Source organism: Lontra canadensis, unplaced genomic scaffold (genome assembly GCF_010015895.1).
Source record: "Lontra canadensis isolate GAN:19392208 unplaced genomic scaffold, GSC_riverotter_1.0 scaffold56, whole genome shotgun sequence".
Taxonomy (NCBI): Eukaryota; Metazoa; Chordata; class Mammalia; order Carnivora; family Mustelidae; genus Lontra; species Lontra canadensis.
Window position 1 is genome coordinate 6,200,683 of NW_022631050.1, and position 15,907 is coordinate 6,216,589.

Consider the following 15,907-nt stretch of genomic DNA (forward strand, 5'->3'; position numbering starts at 1 on the left):
TTGCCTCCTACTTTTCCTTCTCCAGGCTAAATTTTCCAAAATCCTTAAAAAATAGTTTTTGCCCAGCAGTCTCATTCACTAGGATGAGGAAGAAACGAAAGACCTCCCTGGTCCTACGTGGAAACAACAAATCTAAGCCTTCCGAACGTCAAATCCCAAAATGCAAGGAGAGCATGGGTGTGCAGGTATTCGCAGGACAAGCGATTGTGGAATTCGGACAGTTCTGGGAGCGGTGCCTTGCTGGAAAGCTCCTGACCTACAAATGAGCCTAGCTGTGTTACCTCGTTTCCACCGAGTCCCCACGGTCTGGCTCCACAGCAGGCCCGGTTTTCTCCCTGCAGCCACCTCCTTTTCCCCCAATCCTCCCGCATCTCTTGAGGTTAGGGCTTTGCGTCTCCGTGCTCGCAGTTCCTTCCGCCTCCAAGGCTTACCTCCAGTCCCACTCAACTTTATGGTGTTCCTGGATCCACCCCAACTCCACTCTAAGACAGAGCAGGGTTTCAATAAATGCCGATTAGGCCGAATGAACGAAGAAATGAAGAAATCATAATATAGTAACTTTCATCCCCACATAACTTGGCAGAAAGACTGTGGCACTATGAAGTGGGCCAGATAGGGGTCCAATACCAGTTCTTCCACTAAGTAGCTGGCGGAAGTTCATCCCTCTCTGAGAGTTCAAGAAACAAACGAATGAATAAGATGAACAAATGAATAAGGACGTTCTCCAGAAATGTGTGAAAAACTAAACGACTTAAGGCTTGTATGGTCCCCTGGCTACCATCAGCGCTCAACAGAATTGCTACTCTCCCTACTATACTATATACTACGTTCCGTATTTAGGTGGACTGTGAGTCGCCTGGGGTAAGGGAATATCTGGCTGGGGTCCGAGCTCCCCAAGGCGCAGGGTCACATTTACGTGACTGGAATGTAGATGGAGGACTACAGTTGTTAACATGCTCCGGGCGAGGAAGACTACATATTCCGAATGGATCTGGCCCCTTCGCAGAGACCCCAAGTCCTACCATCCCTCAAGAATCGCAGCTTGTTCGCGTACAAATGAAGGCCTACTGTACCTGCAGATCGAGTGTGTGGTCCATAGGACTCCACCCCACCCCGCGCCTCAACCCGCGGAGCCGGCAGGAGGCGCACGGCTGGCTCCTCCCAGCTCACACTTTGGCGCCGGTACAATCCCGGGCCACACGCCTGCGCATTGCGTTCCCCGCGTCTCCTCCCTCCTCCCTCTCTTTAGTCCACCGCGTTTCCAACGCTGGGTCCTTTTTGTCCCCTACTGCGAGCGGTGTCGGTTCCCGTGCGGAAGTGGTGGCCGTGAGGGAAGAACATGGCGGCTACTGCACCCGGTGCAGCGGCTAATCGGGCCAACAAGCTCAGCGGCCCTGGGCCAGGAGGCGGCGGAGGCGGCGGTGGGGGAGCCAAAGGGACGGAGGAGGAACCGCCGCCGCCCCTGCAAGCAGTTCTGGTGGCAGATAGCTTCAATCGCCGCTTCTTCCCCATCTCCAAGGACCAGCCCCGGGTGAGCGCCGCGCGCAGGAGCAGCCGGAGGGCCCGAACGTGGCCGGGCTAGAGCAGGTTATCCTTTCGGCTGCCTGATGAGGAGTGCTCTGGCCGATGGGCACTCGTAGTCCTGACCACCTGAGGTTTGGAAGGCATGCAGAGGGCTGAATGTAAAAGCCGTGCTTGTGAGAAGCCTTTACATGGGGATTCAGTGACTCAGACGGAGGCTGTGATGCCTTTAACTGTGCAGTGGAAAAAGATCGTTGGGTGAATGGGAACAACACTTCCTTTTGCCTGCAAAAGAGAGGCCATATGCCTAAAAAAAATCTAATCCCATAGTAACAGCTGTCTTGAATGTCGGAGGGTGTGCTTTTTTTCTTTCCAGGTTTTAATGACAGCTGGTGCCATCTGTCAAAAGGAGGATAGAACAGGTTTTAGTGGCTTGATGCCTGCAGACCCAGTATTGTCTAAGTACTGGGGAATTGGACTGGGGAATTCGTTTTAGGGATTGCTGGGTCACTCAGCAGTCCCCAGTTCAGTCAAAGACAGGGAGCTGCATTTGGTTCAGGAAGAATCCTAACTCCCCAATCCTCCCCCCAAAACCTAATGGCTGTTCATTTGGGACCAGTGATTGGGGTGGTTAGCCTCTGACTCCCCTTAGGAAGGGATCAAGGAAGGAAATTTAATGGGGAAAATGGCCTTATCATTGCTTAAGTTTCTGAAAATAGGATTGATTTTTAGTGTTTTCCTTTGCCAAGGTGGCCTGCTGCTCTGTAGTAGCTATGTCCAGTGCTAAGCAAGTAGATTCTATGCTTACTATTAGATTCCAGCCACAGATTCTTATGCTTAGAGGATGCCATGAACATTAAAGGCAGGGACCTGATTACTTTTACCTTGAGAAGGTAAAGTAAAACAATGGTGTTTGGAAACAGTGGTAGGGAAGTGAAAATTGTGCTTAAGTGGAGGAAAGAATAGTACCCAGAGGTCCTTCCTGGATTCAAGACTTCAGACATTTTTCATCTTCTACCTTCCAGGTACTCTTGCCCCTGGCCAATGTAGCACTACTTGACTACACTCTGGAATTTCTGACTGCCACAGGTGTACAGGAAACCTTTGTCTTTTGTTGCTGGAAGGCTGCTCAAATCAAGGAACATTTACTGTAAGGCTCTGGAACTTTTCTTGCCATGTTTCACCATTTTTTCCACTTTCCTTAGGATGGTTGTAACTAAATAAGGGGAAATTGTGAGGGGGGAAAGATGTCTATTTGGATTCCGTCATAAGAACTAAGTAAGGGTTTTCTCTTCGCTTATCAGGAGGTGAGCAGCTAAAGTTGTAACAAAGATTAAAGAATTGCATTTAGATTTCTTCTCATTCTCACTTAGAAAGTTTTGTTCCATAGGTTTTGCTTTTATTTAATGGCTCCGGTATGGAAGTTACAAGACTAACATCTTTGTTTTTCCACTGAGCTTGTAAATATTGAGCGCCTCCTCATCATTGTATTCCCAGTGCCTATCTTAGTACAAAGTACGTAGTAAACACTTACTTAACAAATGCTTGATGAAATCTTCTTGAAAAAGAGTGAATCTCAGGATTTATGGAAGTTCAGGGAATAAAGACTAGGATATTAGCATGGTATCCTTTAGATAGTTCCTAAATTTGCCTGGGACTTTGGATGGTGAGAAGTGATGTGGAAAGTGTGTTCCCAGGATATTTTGTATACTCTAAATCTCAGCAGGATTTTGAATTCAAATCCATGGTAGAGGACAAGTGTCAGGGTATGGAGAAGAAATAACCATGTTTCTCTAACCCATAAACGAGACTGGTGACACAGGATGCTGAAACCATTAATTATAGTTCATAAATCTCTTTGAAGTTGAAGATGCTGGCAGGAACCCAGAAAAGCCATTGAGAAGGGGTGCGAGTGTTGAATGGGTGAGAAAAATAGGGAAGCTCTACATGGTCTTTATGCTTGATTTACTCATTCCCCTCATCCCCTTCCTTTAGGAAATCCAAGTGGTGCCGCCCTACATCCCTCAATGTGGTTCGAATAATTACATCAGAATTATATCGATCACTGGGGGATGTTCTCCGTGATGTTGATGCCAAGGCCTTGGTGCGCTCTGACTTCCTTCTGGTGTATGGGGATGTCGTCTCAAACATCAATATTACTAGAGCCCTGGAAGAACACAGGTCAGGATGGGAACATGGTAGGGACAAAGGGTTTGTGACCAGCAGAGCCCCTAAGACTGCTGTTTGCTGCTCTCTTCCTCCTGTACTTTATAGATTGAGGCGGAAGCTAGAAAAAAATGTATCTGTGATGACAATGATCTTCAAAGAGTCATCCCCTAGCCACCCAACTCGTTGCCATGAGGACAATGTGGTAGTGGCTGTGGATAGTGCCACAAACCGGGTTCTCCATTTCCAGAAGACCCAAGGCCTTCGACGGTTTTCTTTTCCTCTGGTGTGTGGGTATCTGGGGTCCCTGAAGTGGGAGAGTGACAGGCTTCAGCAGGAGGCAGGTTAAAGTCCTTATACCCGGTGCCTGGGTGGTTCAGTGGGGTAAGCATCTGCCTTCAGCTCAGGCCATGATCTCAAGAGTCCTGAGATCAAGCCCCACATCAGTCTCCCTGCTCAGTGGGGAGCCTGTTTCTCCCTCTGCCCTTCCCCCTATGCTCTCTTCAAATGAATAAATAAAATCTTTTTTTTTTCTTTTTCGTAAAGTCCTTATGCCTTTTCCCCACAGAGTTTGTTCCAGGGCAATGGAGATGGAGTAGAGATTCGCTATGATTTACTGGACTGTCACATCAGCATCTGCTCTCCTCAGGTGAGCTCTTCAGGGCCAGGGCTGCACATCCAAAGAGTAGAACTCTGAGTTCCACAGTAAACAGATGCTGTCATCCTGGCTCCAGTATCCCATTGGGAACCTTTTTGGGTTTCTGGCCCTTGTCCAACTGTCATAGGGTCTGATAGGTCTGTAGGGACTTATTTTTGTTTCCAGAGAATAGCACTCACCTTGGCCCCATCCAACTTCCCCCCAACAGGTGGCTCAACTCTTTACAGACAACTTTGACTACCAAACTCGAGATGACTTTGTACGAGGCCTGTTAGTGAATGAGGAGGTAAGAAAAGGCTCCTGGGCCTCTTTAGAAGAGGGCTATGCCATTATCCTAGGCTGATGATAACTTTTGGTCCCCTTTTGGGCTTTATTGAGCCTTAGGATGAAGGAAAAGGAGATAGGGAATCAGACACAAAGAAAAATTTTGGTCATTTGGCTATGACACTGAGGGGCAGAGGGGGATCTTAAGATTAGAAAGAGTTGTACCTGGATGTGTTCTTCCTCTCTTACTTGCTTGGGCTACCTCCCTTTCCTTCTCCCCATTCAGATCCTAGGAAACCAGATCCACATGCACGTGACAACTAGGGAATATGGTGCCCGGGTCTCCAACCTGCACATGTATGCGGCAGTCTGCGCTGATGTCATCCGCCGATGGGTCTACCCTCTCACCCCAGAGGCAAACTTCACTGACAACACAACCCAGAGCTGCACTCATTCCCGGCATAACATTTACCGAGGGCCTGAGGTCAGCCTGGGCCATGGCAGCATCCTAGAGGAAAATGTGCTTCTGGGTTCTGGCACTGTCATTGGCAGCAATTGCTTTATCACCAACAGTGTCATTGGCCCTGGCTGCCACATTGGTGAGCACAGGTGGGGAAGTCAGGATGGTCATCCTAGGAATAGAAACCCAGGGAGCAGGGGGGTGGGGAGTAGAGAAGGATACAAAGGGATGGTCCCTGAGAATAAGGAACCAGAGTGGCTACCTTAATAAAGGAGGGAAATGGGGATGTGAAATTTGCAACCTTTAATCTGTGGCCTGTGAGCCTCTTACTGGGTGACTCTTCACATTCCAAAGTACCCTATTCACATTCAGGACCAAGTGGATAATTAACATGCAGTAATAACATCTGTTTGGTGCCTTGCAGTTTACAAAGGGCTTTTGCATACATTGTTTCATTTATCCTCACAAAAACCTTGTGAAGTAGGTATTATTTATCTCCAGTTTATAGCCAAGCAAACAGGCTCAAAGAGGTTTGTCTCCCTCAGGGTCATAGCTAATGAGAGGTAGTGCTAGAACTTGAATCTAAGTATTTCAAGTCCAGTGTTCTTTATAACTCAACTGTAAGTGCCTGGTTGGCCTCTTGATAACTCACTCTGGTTGTAGGAATAGGATGCTTCTAATGGAACTGCCCCTTTAAAAGAACAATAAGATTCTAATTCTAAAATGTACAAGAAGAGGGGTGCCTGGCTGGCTCAGTTGGTAGAGCATGGAACTCTTGAGGTTGGCGTTGTGAGTTTGAGCCCATGTTGGGTGCAGAGATTACTTAAAAATAAAGTCTTTTAAAAAAATAAAAATGTACAAGAAGACATGGGAAATCTTAGTTCTACTTCTAGACGTGGATATGATTCTAATAAGGTTCTTGAGTGCAAAGGGGTCCCCAGATATCTTGAAGGTTCTCAGGTTCTTAAGTCCAGTATATAGTTTGTGATTGTTATAAACCTGGTAGAGGATGGTCATGCTAAGCAATGTTCTGTCCTCAGGCTGGAGTGTAGAGGGTGTTTCTGGTGAATTAGGGGATGGAGTATCAGAGCTGGATGGGAGGTGTGCTGCTATCAGTCAGCCCTGTCCTCCTGGAATGGCCCTGGTCTAGAACCCTGAGTGACCAGAAGTACTTCCTATCCTGAGCCAGGTGATAACGTGGTGCTGGACCAGGCCTACCTGTGGCGGGGTGTCCAAGTGGCTGCTGGAGCACAGATCCATCAGTCTCTGCTCTGTGACAATGCTGAAGTCAAGGAACAAGTTACACTGAAGCCACGCTGTGTTCTCACTTCCCAGGTGAGCCCTGCTCTATACTGTACCAGGACCCCAAACTTAGTGGTGGTCATGCTGAGCCAGAGGGGCATTATGTCCGCCCATGATCCAGCCTGAATTGAGAGTCCAAATCCAGTGAATCCGTTTGTCTTCTAGTTCCTGTAGTAAAAATCTCTGTCCTGGTCAGGATGTACCTTTCCCCAGCACACTGATGAAGCTGTGCCCCCCACTCTTTTTGTGTCCCCTAGGTGGTAGTGGGCCCAGACATCACGCTGCCTGAGGGCTCGGTGATCTCTTTACACCCTCCAGATGCAGAGGAAGATGAGGATGATGGTCAGTTCAGTGATGATTCTGGGGCTAACCAAGAAAAGGAGAAAGTGAAACTGAAAGGTGTGAGGCTAATCAGGTGTGGGGCGATTGTGTGTCTCTCTGACCCATGGGAAAACCAGTGTTTACTCCTGGAGGGATTGTGCTTCTCCAGAGTGTGTTCACTAAAGATCACTGCCTTTCCCAGGTTACAATCCAGCAGAAGTTGGAGTTGCTGGCCAGGGCTACCTCTGGAAAGCTGCAGACATAAACGTGGAGGAGGAAGAGGGACTACGGCAGAATTTGTGGGGTGAGTTAGGCCTTATCCCTGTCACCGCCCCTCCTTCTAAGTCAGAATATTTTGATGAAAAGTGAACACTTCAGAATCTGACTACTCGTTCATTACTTTATTCATTCAGACATGGTAGATATATTCCTCTCCATCAACAGCTCTTTCCTAACTTTTCTTTTTTCTCACCCTTATGGGTTGTCAGGACTCAAAATCAACGTGGAAGAAGAGAGCGAAACTGAAAGCGAGCAGAGTATGGATTCTGAGGAGCTAGATAGCCGAGAGGGCTCCCCACAGTTGGATGACATCAAAGGTGATTGGTCAGGGGAGCAGTGTCCTAGGACAAAAGAAGAAAACCTCCAGTTTATTCTTTGCCTGGATCAACTAGCCAGAGACTTCAGTTTCTCCCAGAAGGGTTTGGTTTAAAGTCAGGACTAGGGAACTTAAAGCATTCTGGAGTGTTATTGAACTTATTCGTGCTTTGATTTCAGTATTCCAGAATGAAGTCCTAGGAACACTACAGCGGGGCAAGGAAGAGAACATTTCTTGTGACAATCTAGTCCTAGAGATCAACTCTCTCAAGTAAGAGCAGCCCTCCCTCTTCTCCTCTTCTCTGGGTAGTCCCAAGCAGGTAGAGGTTCTCTCCTGTTTCCTTCCCACATAGGAACCGATTCCCTCAGCATCCCAAATGGACAAGGCCAGTAGCATTTGAAGCAAGGAGAGCATTAGGTTCTGGCCTCAGCACAGACTTCCCCCTGCCAAAGCTCTCCCCTTGCATGTTGTTCTAGCCGACTTCTTCCCCAGTGTCCTGCCAAAGGCATAATCCTACAGCAGGCTAAAAGGGTTAGTGAAGGCCTTGTTGTCACCCCTGTCTCCCCACAGGTATGCCTACAACATAAGCCTAAAGGAGGTGATGCAGGTACTGAGCCATGTGGTCCTGGAGTTCCCCCTGCAGCAAACGGATTCCCCGCTGGACCCAAACCGTTACTGTGCCCTGCTGCTTCCCGTGAGCAAAGATCGGGACTGGGTACAAGGGATTGGGTGGAGGCACATCTGCGTCCTTGCCATGTTTCACTTTAATTTTTATTTATTTACTTGATAGATCACAAGTAGGCAGAGAGGCAGGCAGAGAACAGAGGGGGAAGTGGGCTCTCTGCTGAGCAGAGAGCCTGATGTGGGGCTCGATCCCAGGACCCCAAGATCATGACTGGAGCCAAAGGCAGAGGCCCAACCCATTGAGCCACCCAGGCGCCCCTCCATGTTTCACTTTAAAGGAAATAGGGAGTAGAAGGTCTTATCATGGGATATGTGTTACTTGTGGTTCCTTTCTCCTTGCCCTTAGATGCAGGTTGGGTACTAGAACAGGCTTGGCTGGTTCAGAGGAGTCCATTTAGGTTCAATACTGAGTGCTCTTTGAGACTCCAGGATTCAGACCATACTAGACCCCAAACGATGGCCATAATAGACCCAGACTTTTACATTCTCTGAATGAAATGATTTGATCCAGAATGAGATCAACCTTTAGGTTCATAATAGGTATTTTGAGGCAGCCTATAACTGACATCCTTCCACTTTCCCTGGGAAATCTTTTCTTTGTCACCAGCCCTGACTGCCAGCAATTCCCAAGTCCCTCTGACATGATTCCTCAGGCCTGTATCATTTCCCTCTTGTTCTGTCATATCCTGAAAGTCCCATGTTTTCAATATTGACTTCTTTTGCTGTCTGGGTATAGGTGTCAGGAATATATTGCAGCTTCCTTCTCCTCTCTCTCATAGCTGCTCAAGTCCTGGAGCCCTGTTTTTAGTAACTACATAAAGCGTGCAGCTGATCATCTGGAAGCACTGGCAGCCATTGAGGACTTCTTCCTGGAGCATGAAGCTCTTAGTACTTCCATGGCCAAGGTGAGTGCCACCTCAAGCCCCAGAGTCCTGGATTTGCTTTGAAACAGGCGTTGGCTCCCTTTTGTGTCTCCCTCGAGACACAAAACAAGCTGATGTGAATCTAGTATGGGATTTGACTAAGAGCACCTCCACCCCTGTTATTGCACTGATTGCTGGGATAGTACAGTTGGGAGTCAGGCTAGTAAGGCAGCCATTTGGGGATCATCCTGGGGACCCAGCAATAGTTCCAGAAGTTATACCTACCTGTCCTAGTACCGGAGGGAAAAGCTCATTTTCACCTGTTTTAAAAGCAACTGGTGGTTTAAAGAAAGCTGACAGTCTGGTAGAGAGAGGTGCTAAGATCTTGCCTCCTCTTCCTCTGTTATCTGTTATATCTTGATGGATTCTGCAAGGTCCCTGAGATCTCTTCTGCTGGCCTTCTGCAGGTACTCATGGCTTTCTACCAGCTAGAGATCCTGGCTGAGGAAACAATCCTGAGCTGGTTCAGCCAAAAGGATATGACTGACAAGGGCCGACAGTTGCGCAAGAACCAACAGGTGAGTCGGGCCAGCCTCTTATCACCACCGTGATTGTCTGGTCCCCTGGCTTCTGGCCACAGATGTGTCAGGCCACCCTCTTATCACTGCGGTGATTGTCTAGTTCCCTGGCTTCTGGCCACAAACTCCCGGGTGGTTGCTCCCTGGGACTCTTTGGCTGTTAAAGCTGTTTATATGCTCCTCCCTCAATAACTCTCCAGTCTGCTTTCTTACAGCTGCAGAGGTTCATCCAGTGGCTAAAAGAGGCAGAAGAGGAGTCATCTGAAGATGACTGAAGTTGCACTTCCTGCTTCTGTGGGTGTGGTTGATGGCTCTCCTGGCTTCTGGGCCAGAGCAAATGAGAAGCTAGTTGCCGAAGGATGAGTGACCGCCATCCAAGATGAGACTTAAAGGAGCAGAGGCCGGAACTACAGTATTCATCCCACCGCCAGCAACCATGTGCCTCCCATCCTGACCGAGGAGTTGGGGAAAGGGAAGTTGGGCTGCAACAAAACTCTGCCTAAAGAGGAGCGAGGCAGGCCCTGCAGTTAGAGGAAGCCCAGAGGAACGGTTTTGTGCTCTGGCTTTCCCTCAGGGAACAGCAGAGAGCAGCTGGCCCTTTCTGCTGCTTGTATTTGTTAATATTAAAAAAGAGAGAGAGGGATGTATTTGGTTTCTCTCCCAACTCTGACTGATCAGCTCGTGTTATAGGTGAACAGAGTTCTGAACCTGGCAGCTTTTCCCTAACACCTGGGGGAGAAGGAGAAGTGGGGTGTGTTTAACAGCCACTAGGTGGTACTGTGGTGCCTTGCCAACTGACCATCGTCATGGCTCATGGGTAGTTAGAGGCCTAGATTGTCTTCCTGCCTCTGTGGACCAATTTGTGGTCCTGGAGTGGTGTGCCTGAGCCTATTTCCGTAGAGAGTCCTATCCAAACACTTTTCCTGCCAGAGGGTGATGATCCAAGCATATGTCTAGTCCATTAACCAGCTCCCAGTCCCTCACATGCTTTGTCCAGTTGACCCATTATTATCAGGGAAGCTGGGATATTCAGCATCTTCAAGATGAGGAAGTTTACTTAAGGTCTCAAGACTCTTTTTTATTTTTTTTAAAGATTTTATTTATCTATTTGACAGATCACAAGTAGGCAGAGAGGCAGGCAGAGAGAGGTGGGGAAGCAGGCTCCCCGCTGAGCAGAGAGCCTATGCGGGGCTGGATCCCATGACCCTGGGATCATGACCTGAGCTGAAGGCAGAGGCTTTAAGCCACTGAGCCACCCAGGCGCCCTAAGGTCTCAAGACTCTTGAAAGGAGTAAAGCTAAGGACTTGAATCTTATAATCAAGAATTCTGTTTCAGCATATATTCAGTGTCTCAGTGAAGGGAAATTGCCTCCAGAGGCAAATATAACCCCAAGCCAGCAGTGGGTATCCTAAGAACAGAGGAAGATCCTATGAAATTGGCTTTCTCCTAATATTGAGTGAGTGTTTACTGTATGATAAGCATTTTGCTAAATACTTTTCATGTGTTTAGCTAAACTTCACAGTAGATTATGTAGGTCTTATCTCCATTTTCAGATGAGCCTAACGTTCAGAGGTGTCCCATAACTTGTCATTGATAGAGCCATGCTGGAGTTTGCTGTTTTGCTCTGTAGTCTCCTTTAACCTCAGCTATGAGACATGCCCTTCTGTCTCACCTCTTTTAGCTCTTTGTTGTTGTCCTAAATCCCTTACCCTATTGACACTTAAACAGTGACAGATGTTACTGGTAACGAGTGGCCCTCCTGAACATCACAGATAAAATGGTTGCTAGTGTTCATTTTATTTGGGTAGAAAGGAGTAAGCTAAGGAAAATGATACTGAATTGTACTCGGGTGTGAGGGGCATTACTGAATATTTCTAAAGAGGAAAAAACAGGAGCTTAATTTACTTTTCTTCTTCAGTATATCTTCAGTTTTTGCTTTTCAGATACAAGACCTAGTTCCTAGAGGGCATATAAAGGTTATGGCATGGACTACGAGGAGCAGTTAAATACAAATAACTTATAGGGTACCTCTTATTTGGACCTGATGAGTAGCAGGGCTCAGAGTTGGCCTACAGAACTTCTTTAGAAGGAATAGATTCCTTCCAGTGTACTAATTAGGGAAGGCTTAGAGGATTGTGACAGCTGAGTGTCCTAAAAGGTAGAAGGGGACTTTAAAAGCAAAGCAAAGGGTTTCCATTTCAATATCGTACATTAAACACGTGGGTTTTTTACTTTTTCTAATACCTCATTTAAGTGTTAGGTAAAGGAATTCTTCAAAAAAGTCCCATAACTCAATAAGGAAAACCTGAGGTGATCACAATGAATGAGAGACATTGACATTTTGAAAAATGAAAAATAAATGAAAGAGTGAAAGTTGACTTAACAGAGCAGAATGAGATGGGTTCTATCTGCTGAGGGGTTTATTAACAGGCAAACCCAATGTGCCCTTTTAAACCAAGAAAAGGCTTGGCAGAAGGGATAAGGATTGGTCGGTAACAGGGTGGGGTGGAGAGGAATCAAGGATCTATATAAGAAAAGGCCTCAAAGGTCTGTGGCTCCTCTGATTCAGCCTGCTGATTAGCCCTACTCTCCTGCTCATCGTGGGAGATTTAGTTTCTGAAGAGATGGTGGGAAGGAAATTATCAAATATATTTGAAGGTTTCCTAAATCCAAAGGTCTTGAGTTTTCAGACTGACAGGTCATGCGTGCCTGGCAGAATGTATGAAATAGTCCCGTGAAATTCCAGAACCTTAAGGAAGAGTTATTTGAGCCCTGGACTCAAGACAGACATGGAGATGAGGGTGAGGGGCTAGATTGGAAATGAGGGATTAAGTGAAAGTATATGAGGGCTCTGAATATCATCACACACCAGGCAAAAACAAACTGAAAAATCGGGGTGGGGAGGAGGGAGCTTTTAAATACATTTTTTGTTTATTCAAAACAAAAACCCATCATCACCCCCACTTGATTACCTACAGTGAAACTTGTTAGTTAATAAGCCCTGTATGTGGGGGCTGGCTTAGTGGAATGTGTGACTCTTGGTCTCGGGGTTGTGGGTTCAAGCCCCACTTTGGGTATAGAGATTACTTTTAAAAATAAAATCGTAGAAATAAAAACCTGTACATGGACAGAGCTTCCAACCAGCTTTTTAGTATCTCGCTCTTAAATGTGAGTAGACTAATGGCCATCAAACATTTGAGGATACTTCCGGGGCGCCTGGGTGGCTCAGTGGGTTAAGCCTCTGCCTTCAGCTCAGGTCATGATCTCAGTTCTGGGATCTCAGTTCTGGGATCGAGTCCTCCATCGGACTCTCCGCTCGGCAGGGAGCCTGCTTCCTCCTCTCTCTCTCTGCTTGCCTCTCTGCCTACTTGTGATCTCTCTCTGTCAAATAAATACAATATTTTAAAAAAAAATTTGAGGATACTTCCAACGTGAAAGGTGGAGACCAAAATAAAACTGAAATCAAAGAAACAATGAGAAAGTAGGGAGGTTTTTGAAAACCTCAGGGCAGGGGGGAGCTATAATTCTTAAAATTCAAAGAGGGAAGATACTGTGTCTATGAAGAAAGTACTATGAAAAGGGAGAACTGGATAACAGGGTTTTTAGAAATTAAAAATAAGTAAATTATTTCCTACTGAGAACTGGAGGACTAGAGAGCTGAATAGGCTGGAAACTACATCTATCCTTAGGGAGTTGAATTTTGAATGTGAACATTTTACCTATCCAATTGGATAGGGGAAAGGTTGGAAATGTCAAGAAAATCTCGCAAAAAGGTGCAGTCATTTAAAAATAAAAGGGAACAGATGATAAAGGAGGAAAAAAATAAAAATCAATCTGGAAGGTCTAACATCTAACAGGAGCTCTAAAAAGAACAGAAAAAATGGTCCTGATGTTAAATAATTCAAGGAAGTATTATTGAATTTCTAGATGGAAAGGGCTCACCAAGTGCCTAGCGCAGTAAATTAGTACCAAGATGTATCACCATGAAATTTCAGGACCCCGGGAAGCCTAAATGGTTCAGTCGGTTAAGGGTCTGCCTTGGACTCAGGTTATGATCCAAGGGTCCTGGGCTGGAGTCCTGCACTCATTGGGCTCCTTGCTTGGCGGGGAGCCTGCTTCTCCCTCCACCTGCTGATCCCCCTGCTTATGCTCTCTCCCTCTGACAAATAAATAAAATCTTTTTAAAAAATTTTCAGAACCCCAGGAATAAAGAGAACCTCCTGAAGACTTCCAGAGAGAGTAAAAACAAGTCACGTGCAAAGCCTTAGGAAAAACAGAGCTCAAATTGACTGCTTAATAGCAACACTGGATGCTGGAAGACAATGTAGTGATAGCTTCAAAATTCGGAAGGAAATTACTTTGAATCATATTTCCAGATTTGCAGGTTCTTGAAAGGGGTTTTATTTCCCATGCTTTCAAAGTAAGCCACAAAACCGTGTGCTTTACCAAAGCGAAGGAGTGAAATATCTAGGAAATGGGGATTCAACAGAGAGGAGAGATAAAGGGAACTCTGAAGATGATGCAGAGAGTTCTAGGATGACCTCTGTGCACAGGCTGAGACAGCCAACAGTGCAGACCAGAGCAAGAGAATGGAAGGCTCCAAGGGAGAAAATGGTTGGATTATCTAATATATTTGACAGGGTAAACAAAATATGCATTGAGAAACTATTAGATTATATGGTAAGACTTAATGGTAGTTATACTATTTAAAAAGGCAAATGCGGGGCGCCTGGGTGACTCAGTGGCTTAAAGCCTCTGCCTTCGGCTCAGGTCATGGTCCCAGGGTCCTGGGATCGAGCCTCGAATCAGGCTCTCTGCTCAGTCCCCCTCTCTGCCTGCCTCTCTGCCTACTTGTGATCTCTCTCTCTCTGTCAAATAAATAAATTAAATATTTTTAAAAATTAATTAAAATTAAAAAGCAAATGCAAAAGTAAAGCAATGATTAATGCCAGGAGAAATGAAAAGTTGTAAAAAGGAAGCATTTACTCATGGGCAAAATGTCAATACTAAAAACTATATTGACTTCAAAAAACATGGTTTTACTACTTTAAGAGGTTAGGGGGAGGTGGAAGAAAGATAAATCCATCATTCAAATTTGGAAATAAATATGCAATGTCAAGAATGCATAAATCGATAACTAGTATGAGGTTTAAAAATATGTATGTACTGAGGTGGGGTGGAAAATGAGACAGAGAACTGCTATTAAGAGCTTTCTTAATATGCACATATAGTTAATTTAGAAAAAGTAAAGAGATGGGTATGTACACAAGGTATGTGCAGGGGCCAGCAAATAGGTTGGTAAAAAGTAAAGTAAAAAATTTTGAAGTAAAAAATTTACCCAGGGTATAATGAAAAAAATAACTGTAGAGGTAGGTAGTTTCGATTATGGAGTTTTGAATATTGTACTAAGAATCTTTGGAAAGCACTGGGGAATGTGGAGAGATTTCTGAGCAGAAGAGGTACTTACTCTGAAAATGCTAATTTGGCAACAGTGTACAAAATTGGAGTGGGAGGAGCCCACGCTTGCTCCTGTGGCCTTAAAGAACCTATGTCTACCTCTCCAGCCTCATTCTACCACTATCACCATAGTCACAATGGCCTTCTTGTTCCTCAAATTGAGAGAATTTATTCCTGACTTGAGCCTTTATACCTGACTACACCCTCTGCCTGGAATGCTTCCCCCCCCCCCCCCCCCCGCCGCCGCCACATCAGACCTTCTTCTAACTGCTGTTTTTTCCATTCTATGTCTTCACTCAAATGGAAGAGGCTTTCTCTAACACCCATGGTTCTATTCTTCCTTTTACTATCACATCACTCCATTTTATCTTCTTCATGGCATTTGTCCCTCTGAAGTTATTACAAGCTCTGTGCCTCCTTTCAGGTGAGTCCTGACTGAGGGCAGCTTTAACTATTTTGTTTTCACTTTATCCCCTGCATTTTGCGTTGCACCTTAGTGGGCACCCATTTATTAAATGGATTAAAGGCTAAGGGGTGAACAGATCTGTCAGGGACCCATTACACTTAGTTCTGATTTGAGATTTATTGTCCCAGTCATGCACTAATTTTCATTTTTTTTTAATTTTTTTTTATTTATTTGACAGACGGAGATCACAAGTAGGCAGAGAGGCAGGCAGAGAAAGAGGAAGGAAAGCAGGCTCCCTACTGAGCAGAGAGGTCGATCCCAGTGACCTGAGCGGAAAGCAGAGGCTTTAACCCACTGAGCCACCCAGGCGCCCCACTCATTTTCATTCTTGCACTCATTCTCCATCAGTCCGTTTATTAAGCCACGGTTTTGCACCTAGGTATTGTACTCAGGTTTTCGTTTTTATTTATTTATTTTGAGAGAGTGGGAGAGAGCCAGAGCAGAGGGGAGGGGCAGAGGGAGAAGCAGACTCCCCGCTGAGTAGTGAGCCTGGATTCCAGGACCCTGAGATGATGACTCCAGCAGAAGGCAGACGCTTAACCTACTGAGCCACCCAGGTGCCCAATACTGT

The 15,907-nt window shown here is 46.0% G+C and overlaps 1 protein-coding gene across 1 annotated transcript; it reads left to right on the forward strand.

The window, feature by feature from the left end:
- The first annotated feature begins 1,272 nt into the window (after nt 1-1,272).
- Nucleotides 1,273-11,512, forward strand: EIF2B5 (eukaryotic translation initiation factor 2B subunit epsilon). Its single transcript, XM_032875482.1, has 17 exons — nt 1,273-1,531; nt 2,547-2,671; nt 3,517-3,702; nt 3,796-3,973; nt 4,256-4,336; nt 4,554-4,631; nt 4,896-5,208; nt 6,259-6,404; nt 6,629-6,770; nt 6,895-6,996; nt 7,181-7,288; nt 7,467-7,557; nt 7,858-7,981; nt 8,751-8,876; nt 9,302-9,412; nt 9,628-10,474; nt 10,683-11,512. The coding sequence occupies exons 1-16, from the start codon at nt 1,340-1,342 to the stop codon at nt 9,685-9,687; spliced, it is 2,163 nt and encodes a 720-aa protein (XP_032731373.1). The 5' UTR covers nt 1,273-1,339; the 3' UTR covers nt 9,688-10,474; nt 10,683-11,512.
- The last annotated feature ends 4,395 nt before the right edge of the window (nt 11,513-15,907 follow it).